At 43.7% G+C, this 18,305-nt stretch overlaps 1 protein-coding gene across 2 annotated transcripts in view; it reads left to right on the top strand.

Annotated features, from left to right (window-relative positions):
* Positions 1-18,305, top strand: part of CHN2 (chimerin 2) — a 268,716-nt gene that overhangs the window by 203,012 nt on the left and 47,399 nt on the right. Inside the window, exon 7 of one of the 2 annotated variants that reach the window (XM_019726170.3) lies at positions 5,138-5,194. The exons of the other annotated variant lie outside the window; for it this stretch is intronic. Coding sequence (XP_019581729.2) covers positions 5,138-5,194 — 57 coding nt within the window. The remainder of the gene's footprint in view (positions 1-5,137; positions 5,195-18,305) is intronic. 2 annotated transcript variants of the gene reach the window in all.

Below are 18,305 nucleotides of genomic sequence, written 5' to 3'. Positions count from 1 at the left end.
CACGTCCAGTGCCCAGTGAGCAGTGCTGTGCAGGTGGAATTTGTTTAAGTGCACTTTCATTGGCAAACAGTGTGGTGAAGTACAAAGAAGTAAAACTCAAGGAGTAGTTGACTTATGCTCTAGGTGATAATTCCATCTGGAAACCCAAGAAGGGCCTTTGGGATGTCCAGGAAAGCACTCCAAGTGAAATGAGAGTTGAAAGAAGCTGTTTTGAGAAACACTTTGATCAGAAAATTTCAGAAACTTCCCCCATTATTTTGATCGAGGGCCTTAATGACCTGTGTTCTGAATGAGTAGCTGTGTATTTCAGGAATTAGACCACTTGATACGTAGCGTGACCATCTAAATTCTGGGTTTCCTGTGTCTCGTCTTTTTACTTATAGGCATACAAGACCTTATTTTATTCAAGGGTGGGATTCTGACAGCTTTTTCCTTATTTTTTAAACTTTCCGGGTTACCCCTGCCCATCTCAGAACATTACCAGCTTCTGATATTCCTAGAGCTTCACAATATCATGAACAAATTGGGCCCTTTGATTTTTAGCTCCAAGTGACTCTTAGAAGTACATCATGGGTGTTGCAGGTCAGAAATGGTCCAGAGAGACCTGACGACTTCTAAACTCACCTTAAAGAAACACATGACGGCTTTATCTTAATTCTCTTTTGGTTGGTACTTTAGCATTTATATATCTTACCATGTCACTTCTCTGCTTAAAGTTATCCTTCGCCAGCTAGATGTAAGCATCCCCCAAATAGATCCGCGAAGATGCGACATGATCTAGTGCACGTCTGCCAATCACCTTTGCCTTCTAATTTCCAGGATACTCAGGTGATGGGTCACCCCCTAACTCACCTCCAAGTCTTTGCAAATTCTGTTCGCTCTTTCTAGAATATTCTCCTGGACTCATTCTCACTGTCTGGCTATCTCCATCTCATCCGTCAGGTCACAGATGAGCCATCACTTATTTTGGGGTGTCAGGGAAGTCTCTGTGCTCCCAGAACACACATTAGCAGTTGTTATAATTATATATATCATATGTTATGATTTATCATTATATAATATAATTAATTATGATATAAGTATGTAACATAGTTCTATCCATACATGTCATGGAAATATAATTATGTTATAATTGCCTGTTATTTTCTATTATCACCAACTTGACGGTGAACTCCTTAGAAACAGAAACCAGACCTAGCTTCCAGCGCATGGCCTGGACTCATGGTTTGTAAATCAGAAAGGCTGTTTTTGATAAAGTGCCAGGTAGCCTCATTTCACACAGTACATTTCTGATTTACAAATCACCAGTCCAGGTCCTGGAACTTACCATTGAAACACAGCCATAGGGGCTCCCTGCTACAAGAGAGACCTTATAACTTTGCAAAATTAAGTGTTTTCTGGTTATTTAAGCTTAGCAGAATAAACTCACAGGGGAAAAATGAAATGATTCCGTTATTTCACACAGGGAGAGAGAAGCAGACAAATTGAGAATTATAGGGACGAGAGGCATCTCTGAAAAATTAAGTTTTATTAGAATTATATAAACCTAGTGGGTGTGAAAAAAATAGTCTCTGTGTCAGGAAATCCAGTTTGGAAAGGTAATAATGGAAAGCAAATCTGAAGTTGTCCTTAAATCAATAGAAATGGTTAAATTTTTTGTGGAGGGGAATAAGTCAGGATCTGTCTTTCGGGTCAAGAACTTTATTTTGTAAATAAAACTTTATTGGAACCCAGCCATGCCCATTTGTATAGACTATGATTTTCATGTAGACTATAGCTATTTTCATCCTACAATAATGGCAGAGTTGAGGAGTCCCAACAGGACAGAGACCATATGGCCTGCAAATCCTAAAATATTTACTATTGACACTTTCTAGTGGCTGACCCTTGGCCTAGAAATGAATGAGACTGCTGTTGACGCTTGAACAATGCAGGGGTTAGGTGCACTGACCTTCCTGCACTGTCAAAAATACACTTACAGCTTTTAACTCCCCAGGAACTTGACTAATAGCCTACGGTTGACAGAAGCTTTACCAATAACATAAATAGTCAATTAACACATATCTTAGTAAGCTAGAGAAATGTTATTAAGAAGATCATTAGCCAAGACATGGAAACAATCCAACTGTCCTTCGACAGATGATTGGATATAAAAGATGTGGTGTAGATATACAATGGAATACTACTCAGCCATAAAAAAGGTGAAGTTTTGCCATTTGCGACAACATGGATGGATCTTGAGATTATTACGCTAAGTGAAATAAGTCAGACGGAAAAGGACAAGCACCCTATGATATCACTCATGTCGGATATAAAACAAAGAGCAACAAACAAAACCTCATAGATACAAACAACAGAATGGTGGTTACCAGAGGGGAAGGAGATGGGGGGAGGACACAGAGGGTAAAGGGGGTCAAATATAAGGAGACGAAAGGAGACTAGACTTTGGGTGGTGAGCACACAACAGAGTACACAGATGAGGTATTATAAAGATGTACATGAAATTTATATAATGTATATGAAATTTATATACATTGATGTATATGAAATTTATATAATGTTGTTAACCAGTGTTACCCCAACAAATTTAATTTTTAAAAAAGAAAATCATAAGAGAGAGAAAAAGCATTTCCAGTATTGAAAAATAAATCCATGTATAAGTGGACCCTCGCAGTTCAAACATGTGTTGTTCAAGGGTCAGCTGTACTTACCTTCGTTCCAAATTATGGGTGGAGCTCTGTAATGTGTTGAGCCCAGTGCTTGGAACATAGTTAACCCAAGTAAACCTTGGTGGTGATTGACAGTATGGTGGTTAGGCACTGCTGGGCCAGCACCAGGCTGTTGGTAAATCTACAGCTGCACTACAAAAGGCAGGAACACAGATGTTCATGGCATGTGGACAGTTCGGGCAATGGCCAAATAAAGAGGAACACACTACAGGTGGGTGATAACTTAGCGTCTACTCTGCTCTAAAGAAAACCACGCGTGGGGGATGTTTATATCACTTCCTTTTCTCTACCTCCAAAGAAAACGATCAAGGGCCAAGCTCAATTTGTGGTCAGTATTTCACTCTGAGTTTCATGCAGTGGTTTCCAGGATCTTCCCCAGTGGATGTGGTAGAGGTAGAAGAAATCTAGGGTGTGTATGTCACTTTCAGTTGATGGATATCTTTAAGGCAAGTAGGAAGGTTCATTTGGTCGTTTGCATGTTTGTTTGCATATGAGCACAAATCACCAGTCTCCACCCTCAGCATCAAGTAGCCAAGAGAAAACACCACAGGAAGGTGGGGAGAGTGAGAAAGCTGTTACGGATGTTTGGTGGGCGGAATAATGGCCCCAAAGTAATCAGGTCCATTCCTGGAACCTGTAAATATTACCTTACTTGGAAAAAAAGAGTCTTTGCAGATGTGGTTAAGTGAAGGCTCTTGAGATGAGGAGATTATCCTGAATTGTCCAGATGTGTCTTTATAAGATAAAGGCAGAAGGACATTTCAGAGACAGGCACAGAGAAATCAATGTGATGATGGAGCACAGAGAGGTTTGAAGAAACTGGGGTGATGTGGCCTCAAGCCGAGGAATGTCAGCAGCCACCAGAAGCTGGAGGAGGCAAGGCCTAGATTCTCTCCTAGAGGCTCCAGAGGGAGCGCAGCCCTCGACTTCTGCCCAGAGGAACGGATTGCAGACTTCTGGCCTCCAGAACTGTGAGAGAATAAATTTGCATTGTTTTAAGCCACCAACTGTATAGTCATTTGTTACAGCAGCCACAGAAAACTAATATAGATGTATTCATCAAATGAATAGTGTGTGCGTTACTTTATTGCTTTGTGTACCACCATAAACGAGAGAGAGAGAGAGAGAGAGAGAGAGAGAGAGAGAGAGAGAGAGAGAGAGACCTTACAAGTAGTGGCAGATGATAAACAGTACAAGTTGCTGAACTGGAGTTGTGGAGTCTGATAGAGGGAGAATCAGCAAAATGATGGTGGGAGGCATGGAAGGGAAGAGACTCACTGAAGCTTTAGATGCCTTGGCAGAAACTCGTGGCTCAGCCATATCCCTCTCTGTTTTAGTTTCCTCCATAGCACATAGCCTCTGTGGTATATATTTGCTTATTTGTTTAATGTCTGTCTCTCCCTACGTAAGGACATAATCTCTAGAAGGGCAGAGGTTTTTGTCTATTATGTTTTCTGTGTCCCCAACTCTGAGAAAAGGGCCTGGAACATAATAGGTGCTCAGTAAATAGTTACTCAATACATAAATGAAATCAAGACAGGTGAGGTTCTAGATTAGTTGTAAGTTTGTAATTGTATTGGGACCCCAGATTAACACCTGGTTAAGGGGTGGTACAGAGACAGTCGTCTGTTTGAAAACCGTACCGTTTGTTGCACTCCATGGTGAGATAACGACAGTGGTACAGAAGCCTCCAGAAGTGTACCATAGTGCTTTTTTTTTTCAATCCACTGATTGCAAAAATAACATCGTTGATAAAAAGCTACTGTAAATTCAATAATGTTTTCCAATGAATTTATTTCTTTTTAATTGCAACATATTTGCCTCCTTTTAAAATGGTCATATATATGAGGGAGAGACAAATAATTAGGAGGCCTGTATTTATGCCAAATACCTCATTTTATTGCATTTCACTTTATTGCTCTTCACAGACACTGCATTTTTGTTTTTTTGTTTTTTTACAAATTGAAGGTAAGATCCTCCATCAGCAAAAAGATTACAGCTCGCAGAAACCTCACATGATGGTTAGCATTTTTAAACAATAGAGTATTTTTAATTAAGGTATGTACATTGTTTTTTACACATAATGCTTTTGTGCACTTAGTAGACTACAGTAGAGTGTAAACATACTTTTTATGTGCATTGGGAAACCTAAAAACTCGCGTGACTCGCTTTATTGCCGTGGTCTGGGAACTGAACCAGCAATATCTCTGAGGTCTGCCTGTATAAATAATTCTCCAACCACGTAGAATAACCATGAACCCCTGGGAGTCTGTAGCCTGAAGTTCCGAGTTATAAACCAACCCAAACGAGGAAACTGGGGTGTAAAAGCCTTCTGTGATTGGCCTAGGGTCATAGAACCTAATTATAAGGACCTGTGCCTTCTGAATTCCATCTCCGTACTATTTCAGTGGCCACTGATGAGACATCTCTGTGGATTTCGTAGAGGTCATCACCTAGGCGACCAGGTATGTGCTTAAAGACCTGAATCTGGCTGGAGGTGATGCCTCACCAGGAGGGCCACACTTCTGAAGGAGGACATGTCTGGGTACAAGGCTGGTTTCGTGGGCATGAGGCCTGTGCAGCCTCACGGAGCCTTGTGCTTGGAAGACCCTCATATAATTTAATGCCCTGCTGTCACCTTCTTGAAATTCTTAATAATTTTTGAAAAAGGGGCACCCATTTTCATTGTGTACTGGACAGGTACATGATGTACCCTGCTCTTTCCGGGCAAGACAATTTGGAGGTAATTGCGTTCTATTTCTAGTTTGCTTCTAACCTCATTCTGGAGATCCACGTTTCATTATTGCTCCTCAGCAGCCAGAGACCATTAGCTCTGGGATAAGGGGACTTGGTATGCCCAGGTTGTGACCTGGCTGAGGCAAGGGAGGGCCGAGGGCACAAGATACAGGACATGCTCACTCTCAGGGTTGTGCAGGCTCAGGACCCGAGAGTGAGTGCCCCTTAAATTTTGCATCTCACTGGCCTCACCCAAGTCCCGCTCTGCAATGTACCTGGACTCCACCTGCAGTATCCTAGACTCTCCCGCTTTCTTTGTCTTTGGAAATCAGCGTGTGCCTCTGTGGTCACGGAACTTTCATCAACTAGATCAGGTGACACACAGAAACCTCCGATTTTTCTAAAATTGTTTTTATTTGTCCAGTCTTTGTAGAGAGAGAATTATACTTCCTGTTTCTCTGCAAGACGGGCCATGGTTGGCTGGTGCGTGCTTAACTGTGCAAATGTAATTCGATATAAAGCCGAATTGTCAATACCGTGAATCACTTTACGGGAAGAGTGCAAGAGTAGATGGCACTGGTGGTCACCTTCCTTGTGTCGCCAGAGAGCCAGAGCAGAGTGGTGTGAATTCAGAAAGCCTTGGTGCTGTCCTGAGTCCACAGCTTATTGGTTGTGTGACCTGGGGCAATGCTTCGTACGCGCTCAGCCTCAGTTTCTTCACCTATGTAATAGGGATAATACAGCTATCTCTATCTCACAAGCTTACTGTGAAGGGACGCTGGATTGAGAATTGATGCATCTGAGCACCCTTTGCAAAGTATAAAATGCTAGCTAATTGTGGACACTATTATTCAGTTCTTGGAGGGGAATTGTTTTGTGATATGGGTGCATTCTAAGTTGCCACCTGTATTCACCAAGGTTAGCAGTGAATTCTACAACATTACATGATTTGAGCAAGGCCTTGAATAGGCTTTAGTGAGGAAAAGAAGAAACTGCCAGAGCCAGGGTCAGCCAGATAAAAGAAGATGGAAAGGCCTGCTGAGGCTACAAGCTCTGCTGGATGGATTTGTGTTCCGGGGACGAACCCACCTCCACCCTGTTTATCTGCCTTCTCATGGGTCAAGTGTAAGAGCGATTTTATTAGTGAGGAGATAATGAAACTACTTTGGCACCAGGCAGTCTGGATTTAGGTGCCAGCTGTTTACAGGAATTATCTGGGAATGCAAGCTCTCAGCACCTGGGGACCTTGAGACCCAAGAAATGTTACCCTGAAGGGAGGACACCACTCGTCTCCTGGGAATAGGAGCTGGGGCACAGCCTCTCCAGCTGTGACAGAGTGAGGGCCCCACCCCCATGGCTCTTTAACCAGATAATCTAGGGGGAGTCCTGGGGGCATTTTCAGGCACTTCTGTCGTAGGAGTACCATGGCGTCTTGGAAAAAGAGACCGTCGTGCTAGCCCCAGCGTCAAAACCTAACTATGTCATGTCAGCGTTTGTCTGTGGTTGGTTTGCATTTGATACAGAGATCAGGGTCCGCTCAGGCTAAATCCAGACCCGTCCATTAGTGAACTATTTTGAGAGGATTCTGTATAATTTTAGAAGATTCACTTGGACCTTTTGGTCTAAAATGCAATCACAGTTGATTACTTTAACCAGACTTGGGCCTACTTGCTCCTTGCCCACCCAAAATGCCACCTTTTGTCATTCTTTCCTCTCAGGCCTGAACTCCTACCCTATGCAAATGCTGGAGTAGGTGCATAGCCCAGTGTTCTGACAGGGTCAGGGGAACCACAGAAGTAGACACATAATATTATAAATTTTGTACAAAAGGGCCTGGGAGCTTAGTAGTGGAGAAATTAATTTTATCAGAAAAAGGGTCAGTAACACTTCCAAAAGGAGATGACATTTGAACTGCATCGTAAAGGATAAGTAGGATGTTTTAGGATCAAGACAGAGGAGATGGGCGTGCTAGGTATAGACAACAGGGAGCAAAAATATAGTGCTTGGGATGTGATGATAACTGTGGAGTGTTGAGAATGGAGTGGCACATACTGTGTTTCCCCGAAAATAAGCCATAGCCGGGCCGTCAGCTCTAATGCATCTTTTGGAGCAAAAATTAATATAAGACCTGGTCTTATTTTACTATAATATAAGAGCTGGCCTTATTTTACTATAATATAAGACCTGGTCTGATATTAATTTTTGCTCCAAAAGATGCATTACAGCTGATGGTCCGGCTATGGCTTATTTTCGGGGAAACGGTAGTAGGTGGTCAGCAAGTGGTGGGAGTAGTAGTAGCAATATGTTCAAGGCATTTCACATACCCAGTGTAGCTCGAATACAGGAAGGGAAGGTCTGGAAATGACACTGGAGCGGTAGCTAGAGATCATTTTTGGTGAAGGGTCCTGAACAGTGTGCTAAGAAAGTTAGATTTTTTATTTGCAGCACATTTTAGACAACTCATCCACCTGCTTTGTCATTCATTGGCAATCATCCCTGTCTCCGTGGGGATGGTCAAGTTTAGGATTCAGTAACAAACAGCCCCCAAATGCCAGCGGCTCAAAGCATCAAACATTAATTTCTTACTCACATTCCATGCCCATCACAGCTTTTGCCTAGTGCTGCCCTCTTTCTGTGGCCCAGCTGCTTCATGCTTCTGCCCCAAAGTGACGTCCATCAGTTTCCATGTCATTGGCCAAGGCAGGTCACGTGGTCATGCCTGACTTCAGAAGGAACAGGACGGTGCAGTCCTACCACTTGGGAATGGGTACATGGTTGTGTTCATTTGTCAAAACTCAAAACTGGATGATTAAAATGTGTACATTTTACTGCATGTAAATATGTCCACAACCCTGACTTACAAAAAAAAAAAAGCATTTCAGGGCACTTTTTAAACATCCAGTTTTAAAAATTATTAAAATCATGATCCCAACAGCCACTAAAATACTATGTGATTTCTAAAAGGTAATTTTATTGACCCTTTTAGAAACATCATAACCTGTGACGTGTTGCTAAATGTTTAACAACCAGGAATGTCTTCCTCGGGGAGAGGGGAGGGAATCCTGATATTTGCCTATTGCCATGGTGTAAATACTCCTCCCATGGCTGACGTCAAGCTACCAATGTGATGTCATTGAATCAAGCTGGGACGGAAGAGATGCACGCGTTGTGCACCCAATTCCAGCACACCACTAAAACTCTTAAACGCTGCTACATTTGACATTATAATAAGCAGCAAGATAATGGCTGTCTTCGTGATGATCTAGGATTGCCTTGTACAAATTCCCAGTTTGCTAGTAATGCAGAATTAATAATAATACCAATAATAATAATAATGCCAGTCAGATATTGCAGTTCATTTCACAGTTGAAGATGCTCAGAAAGGTCGAAGATGTGCCCAAAGTCACATGGTGGCAAAACTGGAGCCCAAACCGAGGTTTCCTGACTTCCTAGTCAATGTCTGTGTATGGTTTTTGCCACCACTGCAGGCCCTGTGGGAGTCCAGTGTTTGAATGTGTGCCATTGTTCTTAGTTCACTTTCAGATATCCATCTTACAAGTATTATTTTTAAAAGGTCAAAACATTCAATTCAGCCATGCCTGTGGTGAACAAGTGGTAAGGGGCGGGCTGTCAGGTGTTATTTGATAGCTATTGAATCCAAACAGTGCATTTTGCCCCAGGAGAAGAGGATCAATGGATACCTAGTCTGAGGACTGATTCATCTGCCACCCACAGGGGAGCCAGTTTCCTGGGTGCCCCTGGCCTTTCACTGTCCACCCCACGTTAATAGAATAGCAACAGCAGCCGTGTGTTCAGAACGAGACCACTGAGCATTTCCCATCTCAACCAATCTTTAGCGTAGCTGAGAAAAGTATTGGCAGAATGAGTCCATTCTGCAGGTCTCAGGGTAGAGTCAAAACCAATATATGTCATCATAATTGTGTTACCGCTACCATAGCAGTGATTAGTTGCAGGTGACGCCAGACTTACATTCAAATATATTTCAAACTTGTGTGACTCTCTCTCATCATACGCTTTAAATGCTTTTTGCTTCTTTCTCAGTTCAACAAAGGCTTGCTCTTCCTTCAAGGCCATCTCAGTGTCACTTCTTCACTGAAGACTTTTCTGACCTTGATCTTGGAGTACCTCCTATTCCCCCCTCTAGTGTATTATTTCTTCTGCGCTGCTCCTGGAATGCTTTGCACCTACCTTTACTGTGGCTCATTCAGTGTTTTGTGTTTATTTGTTCAGATGTCTGTCCTCAGCTAGATCGAATATTTGCCCCTTGAAGTCAAGGCCCATCTCTTAATCTTTCATTGATTGCACTCACCATAGTGCCTGGCCCAGCCCATATCAGACACTAGAGAGAAGAGTGCAGTGCGAGGAGTGGAGGGAGAGAGGAAGGACCTTTCGGGCCCAGAGCAGTCTCTCTGGGAAAAGTGAAGTTTCCTGCGCCCGTCCATGCTCAGTTACCAAATCACTGAGCACGCTCCAGGGCAACAAGTCTCACCCTCACTGGGCACACACATCATCAAGACACGTTTCTGTAAAATACAGATTCCTGCCTTCCCTCCCCATCCCTATTCTGATGTATAGGTCTGAGAGGGGAGCAGAGACCTGTGTTTTCACAAGCATTCCAGGTGAGACTCTATGCAGGTGGTCTGCAGGACATTTTTGCAAAACACTGGTCAGGGGGTTCCAGGAATACAGATGAGGTAGAGACCTGGGGAGGGTGCGGACTCAAGTCCTAATTACCTGTTGGGCTGTAGAGGGCGCTCTGCAGACTGCACTGCTCCCAAGTCACAGGAAGCTGAAGGTCCTAAGGGAGTCGCTCTTAACCCCGACTCACTCAGGCCAGAGTCACACAGAAGCAACCCTGGCTCTAGGATATTTAACAGACTTCTGGCACATGAAGGGCACAGCTGGACATTTTCAGTTCTAGTAAATTATTTTATGATTCTGGGTGCGGAATAGCCACCCAGGGGACCTAGTACCAGTGGTGATCTGACTCAGGAACAGGAAGCGTGCGGCCCTGGGCTCGAAGACCTCCAGCAAAGCAGCGACTTCCGCCAGGGCCATGGTCAGAGTGGTTCCCGGACTGACCTTGGGTGTCCTTCCGACCAGCCATGCTGCCTGGGCCTCAGCCGTAATAACTCACTGTTCTCTCCTCACGTCACCCACACACTTGCAGCTGCCACACACATGGCGCCAACAGCCGCCTGTGTCACTGCGGCTGAGAAATAACAGGGTTGTCGCCTCCTTGGAAAAGGCCCATTCCCGGCATTCTCGGCACCCCCAGGCCTTCTCTGAGCACTTCAGCCCCCTGCAGACCCCACCTGAATGGATCTCAGAATTGAACTTGAGAAACGATCTGACAAGTGCTGAGCGGTCCTTGCCACACTCATTCACATAACAAAGTATATTTGTTTCCCAGGAGACAATCATTTCATATTCTTACTCATTAAGTTGCTATAATTATACCCACATGGGGTATAATTGATTTTAATTGTCACTCTGAGGTAGCTCCAGGTTACAACCACGAATTCCTTGCCTTGGAGAACTCTCTCCCTTTATTTAGCATTTAAATGAGTATCAGGAGGGAAACACAAGAAGTAATTATGAGGAGAAACCAAGTGTTGAAAGGGGCAGGTTTTGAAGTGCTTGGACGTCCCCACACGGCGTGTGTGCGGTTCCAGTTCAGTACGCGGGAAGTCAGCTGGGTGGCCCTGGAGCAGAAGCCCTGACGTTGATGAATTGTGCAGCTGTGCTCGGGGGTGCAGCCCTTCACTCAGTGCTAGAGTGACTCTAATGCGATGTTTGCCCGTGACTCAGTAGCCTCTGTTTAATGAGTTAGCACGTATTTTTTAAACCTTACATACTACTCCACCTGAAGTTTCCAGGCAAAGAGTTGTCATGCTACAGGTTCACTTGCCCACTCTTTAAAAAAAAAAAAAAAAAAAGATTACTGTGTTATATTCATAGAACCCTTGTTAAACTTGCACAGTCCAGACCCCTGTTATTATATGTTGCAAAAGACAGTGACGTATTTTTTCATTCTTGCTTAATTTCAAACTTGCCCAATGAAATGCAGATCCAATGAGTAGTAGTTTTCACAGACTATGATTAGGGGTGTTTGTTGCATAATTGAAGCATAAGTCTTCGTTTATTTTTAGATGGTGAAGATTCTAGAAGTAGTGGGATGTGTTAGTTCTATTTGAGTCTCTAAACTATGAGGCAAGTTACACAACTAAATAATTAGTTTACTGAGGAAATGCAACTGCAGCTGATGGTACCACACACACACACACACACACACACACACACACACACCGCAAATAGACCTAGGATCCTAATGTGAGCTGTCCCATCTCTGTGTTCCTGTAGCTCCAATATTATATAATTATCTGGTTACTCGTCTGACCCCCCCACCCCCAGCTTTTAACTTCTCAAGGGCATCTGTAGTCCTAGTGCCTGGAATTAGTTTGTTGAACATTTGAAGATGGAAAGTAGTCCTGGCTAAGCCCTCACTTTGGAAGTAAAGAAACTGAAGCCCTGACACGAGGTCTGACAATTAAGTCCGACAACTTATTACAACAATGTTGCTAACCTTTTCTGATATCAGAGGGATTATTCATTATGAATTTGTACCAACTGGACAGTTAACCAAGTTTAGTATTTGAAAGTGCTGAAAAGGCTGCGTGAAAAAGTTAGACGACCTGAACTTTTCGCCAACATTCATGGCTCTTGCATCATGACAATGCCCCAGCTCACACGGCACTGTCTGTGAGGGAGTTTTCAGCCCATAAACAAATAACTGTATCGGAACACCCTCCTTACTCACCTGATCTGGCCCCCGATGACTTCTTTCTTTACCCAAAAATAAAAGAAATATTGAAAGGAAGACATTTTGATGATATTCGGACATCAAAGATAATACGACAGCTCTAATGGCCATTCCAGAAAAAGCTCAAAAACTGCTTTGAAGGATGGACTAGGCGCTGGAATCGGTGCATAGCTTCCCAAGGGGAGTACTTCGAAGGTGACCATAGTGATATTCAGCAATGAGGTAGGGAGCACTTTTTCTAGGATGAGTTCACGAACTTAATTGTCCGACCTCGTACATCAGATTACAGTAAGTCTTCACTTGACATCATCAGTAGGTTCCTGGAAACTGTGACATTAGGTGAAACGATGTATAACAAAACCAATTTTATCACAGGCTGATTGATACAAACAAGAGTTAAGTTCCTATGGCATATTTCTGGTCACTAAAATATCACCAAACTTCTAAATAAAGACTCAAAACACTTCTAATATTAAACATTGAGAAGTGTGAGCTCTACATGCATTTAAGAAAGATGAGTGAAAGCAAGTAAGAGAAGGATTTTCCAACCTGCTTACTCCAGTTCAGGGATTCGGGTGGCCAGAGCCTCTCAGAGCATAAGATGGGACCCCACCCTGGATGGGACACCCTTCCATCGCAGGGCCACTGACACCCACACCCACCCTCACTCAGACTGGGGCAGTTTAGACACACCAGTTCTCCTCATGTTCACCTCTTTAGGATGTGGAAGGAAACTGGAGTACCCGGAGAAACCCCACACAGATATGAGAATGTGCAAACTCCACACGGACAGAGGCCCAACCAGAAATCAATTTTGTTTTTCTCATGAACATTCTACCCAAACAACATGGAACAAAATAATGTTATTTGAGGACCTGCCGTACTTCACCAAGATCATAGCAATCACGACAAAAAAACAAAACAACAACAACAAAAACCAAGTATATGTGTAATAAGCAGGAGATTTTTCAATCAAATCCGAAAGATTTATCAAATATCTCCTATCAGAATTCTTGGTTTCCCTCAATCACGTGGGTATGTGAAAGCACGTGCTTTTAGTGTGGCAAATACACCCAAGAAGATGAATCATTTTGCTTTGGCCTTCCCTTTGCCTATCTCATCTGCGAGTTTCTTTGGGTAACGATCCAAGGGTGTGACGAAATATCAGAATTCGGGAACGGACAGATGTCCTGCCCAGAGGACACGTTTGTGAAATTCAACCAGTCAAGAACTCTGTTGCCTTAAATTTGACAGTGAGTCTTTCACAAAAAAGTCTCCCCTGCTTTTGAATTAAGTTACATGAAAACTAAGAGAGATCAGTTCCTCGTTCCCTTTTATGTGGTTTCAGGTTTTCTCAGGAATCCTTTGGTCTCTCCCCTGGCAATGCCCCTGGCAGGACCACGGTGGCACAGGGGTCAGATTCTCCCGTTCTGAAGCCTCTGAAAGGCTCAGGTCCACACATTCTGATCTTTGAAAAATGTATTCTCAAGTGTCTTTTCAAAGTCTCCTACCTTTGGGGGAAGAATTGTCCTGTTTCTTCCCTTGTGTGTTTTTATCCTCATTTCTTTTTCACGGGGCACTAATTCTCTTTCTCTTCACTCTACTTTCCCCTCCTCTGGTTTCCCATGTCATTTGGAAGTTTCTTTTTTCCATTGAAAGGAGAATGCAGCCCTAGGCAAATCTGGGTAGGGTGATCTCCGAGTCCTTCTTCCCACACAGTTCAAACTTTTCTAGCCCCCTCCCCTCCAGGTTCTTCATTATGAGGTGAGACTTCTGTGGCTCAGCCAGAGAGGCCCCCACTGCCTCAGGACACAATAAAGCATCTGGTTCATTGTGCAGTGAGAGAGGGAACAAAGAATTCCTTTCTAAGGTCCATCCGCCAGTTACAGGGGCCAGACCCAGCCTGACAGAGCGGTGCAGGCAGCAGGTGGGGGCCCCTGGCAGGGACAGCTGAGTGTACCCACCAGCCAGCGTGCAGCCCAGGAGGGCTCCACCTCAACCCCCTCCCCTCCCTGCATACCAGGCTCACAGACTTTCACAAAAGCAAGAACAAACCCCCAGCAATCCCACACGTGGCACAGGAGAAGCCTCTGGAAGCTTGCATATTCGGTATTTTGAAGTCCCTAGATTTTACCAGGACTGCTACCAGTGGAAACCAGGCAGCTCATGAGGCAGCAGCAAGAGGAAAAGGCCAGGAGGAAAGAAGAGGAAGCAGGAGAGAGAGGAGCCATCAACACAATAGAATACAATCAGCAAATCAAATTTGCATCCACATGTCAACATCTGCCCTCTGCCTCCCTCTCTGTCACTAAGGCAAATCAGGCACAGTTGCCCCTTTTCCAAACCAGCAGCCACAATCTCCCCATGACCCTTAGTGTTCCTTTGGAAGCAATTTCCCTGAGCACATGTGCACGAGAATTCCCTGGGCTTCTTTTAAAACTATCGATGCCCACCTTCTGCCTCCAGACATTCTGATTTAATGGTCTGGAGGGGCAAGTTGACATCTGGATTTTTGAAGCTACCCAGGTGATTCTAATGTGCAATGAAGTTTAGGAACCACTGCATTATTGCCCAGGTAATTCCTAGGACCTGCACCTCACATACCCTCAGCACAGATCTTGGTGACAGTTTCCCACTCCACTTCCTCCAAGGACCTATCACCCTTTTGTAACAATAGAACTTGGGGAGCAAATTCAGATCCAGCCAATGTGTGTTACCTATTATGTGCCATGCCCTGTGCTGGTACCTTCTTAGGCTTGAGCTTTAACCCAGCAGGGGATTCTTGGCAAGTGCCTGTTCTAAAAGCAAAAGTCTTTTTTCTGTCTGATCTTTATGATCTATGGCTTCCTGATTCCAAGATGCTCCTCAGACAGTGTGGGGTTCACAAGTGAGAGAGGATGGTTTTACAAGGCCAGCGGTCATGGGGAGAGGGTGGGAAGAAACAAAGATCTGAGGGGCTCATCCCAGCCACATTGGATGAAAACATTGATCCAAAATTTGAAGCTGCTCATTTTTTATGAAAAGTGCAAAAATCATGTAAAGGTTAAAGACTCATGCACACAAGCCAGACCGATTTTGGTCCCCAAAGCCAGCTTTATCCCTTGTTAACTGTGGGACTGAACAAATTATTTATCCTCCTAAGACTTAGTTTGCCTGTCTTATATCTGCCTTGTGGGGTGGTTTTGAGGATAAAGTGAAGCAATGCGTGTGAAGTACAAAGCATGATTTCTAGATAAGTGCAATCTTTAATTATCATTGTCATCATCATCAGAAGCTTAGGACACAGCTCAAGGAAGTCAGTGTTGGAACTGGTCATCAGCATTGGTAATTCCTAGATTCCAAAACCTGTGCAGGTGGGGCTTCTTTGGACAAGGTCATTCCCTGACAATGGGAGGAAGCAAATGGCTGCTGAGGACAGGGAGATGACATAGAAGGAACAGTGAAAGAGTGGGTTGGGATTCCAGAAACTTCATTCCACGTTGCTACTTTGCTGCCAGATTGTTTGGGGACCTGGGACACATTACTTCTCTGGGGCTCAGTTTCCTCCTCAGTAAGATAAGAGGGTTGCATCGATAGCTGCTTACCAGAAACAGTAACTGATCTCATCGCACTGTGTTGTTCCATTATATGATAATGAGTTACTCTACTTGGTGCTGTAAAATAAATCATTCTCATGTACGGTAACTAAAACCGTACTCCTCCTTCCCTATTACTGGCCAAAGTAATAAATTGCGGAGGAAACCATATGTTTTAAGCAGCCTTTGAAATATATATTTCCCAGGAACCCGCCCTCTGTTTACTCACTCATCTATTTATGCATGCAGAAATATTTATTGAATGCTACACAGACAGGCAATGGGCTAAAGACACGGATACAGGGATGAGCAAAACAGACACAGCCGTGTAGAACGTAGGGTCAAAGAGCTCCAGAAGAAAACCAACGACATAAAGAATGGTTTGAGCTGATACAGACACAAAGGAAAGATTCCTGGAGAAAGTGAAGGGAAAGCCCAGAGGAGGTTGGAAGTTTGAATAGGAACTGGCAGGTGAACAAAGAAGAAGGAAGATGTTGGATGGGATGGAGTATCTTCTGAGGAGGTCCAAGTTTGCAGTTGTGGCCCCAACTTACTGGGATTTTATATAGACATACTCAAAATTTAAGTTACATACTGAGCAGAAGAATTTCTTTACTTTCAGGTAATAAAGGTTTGTATTCTCGGGACAATGCCAAGTATGGAGATTAGCGAAGACTAAGAAATAGGTATGAGAGACTTTCAGATGCGAAATATAGCAGCGGTGAACAGCAAAGCCCTGCACAGCTCACCCTTCCTAGGCTAGAGAACACTTGTCCTAGTCTAAGAACCACCTTAAGTCAGACCAAGGACTGGATGTTACGTGACTTTCGATGCCCAGAGCCTAGCACAGTGCCTAATACATAGGAGGTGTTCACTTAATGTTGGTTGATTGTTTGATTGAGTTGTTGGTTAATTGGTTGGTCGATTGGTTGGGTGGATGGATGGGTGGGAGAATGGAAGGAAGAATGGACCAAAGGATGAATAGTTGTATATATGGTGGGCTGGCTGACTATCTGGCTAGATAGGTGAATGGGTAGATGGGTGGGTGAATGGATGGATATATGGGTGGATAGGTGGATGGTTGGATGGGAGAGAGGAGGTATAAAGTGTCTGGAGTAGTGTCTGATACATACATATAATTCTACTGTCCTACAACATAGAAATACCTTGTTTTTCATACAGAGTAATACATTGATGTCTATAAATTCCCACTCATTTAACCTATTTTAATACTGTATTTGGAACGGTGTTTTTCTTATAATGAAAAAAGTACTCATTGTTTCATTTGTGCAGAGAAACTAAACTACAAATGCATTATGCATAAAATCTACCACCATGTGTAGCATTTCCTGCAACCAGGCAAGCCAACCCCAAGCAGTGACAGACACCCCCTAAACTTCCACCCACCCCACACATGTACTCCTTCCCCTCAGGATCTTGCCAATTGGTTTTGGGGCTTTTGCCAGAATGCAGTGGTTTTCTGGAAGGACTCAGGGCAGCAGACAAGTGGGCAGTTTCCTGTGGATTCACAGTGTTTGAGGCATGTCATTTGGAGCTAAGAGATGTTTCTTACCCATTGGAGGTTTTGGAAAACAAGGTCGGTGGGTACAAGGACCTGTGTCAGGGCCCCGAGATCTTGGGACTTCAGACTAACTGGCACCAGGGAGCTAAGAGGTCAAGATGTGGAATGCTGGGATTCAGATGACACCCTGGGCTCTGTCCAGTGAGACATCATACTAACTCTGAGGGACCCACAGGACTCAGCATGTTGTATCCAAGTTGTGCTGGTGTACACACCTGGGCATGAGTGGTCAGAGGTGGTGCTTCCTGCCCTGCCATTTCTGGAACCCATGTCTCAAAGGGCACTTTAGGCCATCAACTGTGGCTAGTCATTCTGTGCTTACGTTGCCTCATTTGCCTCTTCTGCTGGCCCTGAATGACTCACCATGTGGAAGAGAAAGAATACGCCCCACAATGTTACCCAGGGCCAGCTGGCAGAACCAGTACCAGTCTTCCTGTGTGTTTGTCATTCAGTTAGAGCAGGACCATTAGCTGAGCTTATTTAAAGAGAAATTGTTACTAATAATAATCATAGTTAACCTCTGTTGAGCTTGTCGGTGCTGAGAACTATGTAGATTATCTGTTTTCATTCTCAGAACAAATCCTGAGGTTAAGGGTCAAGTATTTAGTTTTCTAAACATAACTTCTAATGGCTACTCATAGGCCTTAGTACATGGTTACAGCTAAGTTTGAGAAATGCTGAAACTTCTAAGCAGTAATATAAATGGTAATTCTCCAACAAAGGAGTATATGTAGAATTTGTCAAACTTACATACTCATAGAACAACTGGAGGTCCCTGATATTTTAGGGAACACCAGTTTGAAATCTGAGTGGATGGTGTAGAAATGGGTCAGCATAAA

Source organism: Rhinolophus sinicus, chromosome 4 (assembly GCF_057876585.1).
Source record: "Rhinolophus sinicus isolate RSI-liver-muscle chromosome 4, RSI-T2T, whole genome shotgun sequence".
Lineage (NCBI taxonomy): Eukaryota > Metazoa > Chordata > Mammalia > Chiroptera > Rhinolophidae > Rhinolophus > Rhinolophus sinicus.
Note: the sequence above shows the minus strand (reverse complement) of the source record. Positions and strands in the feature narration are given on the sequence as shown.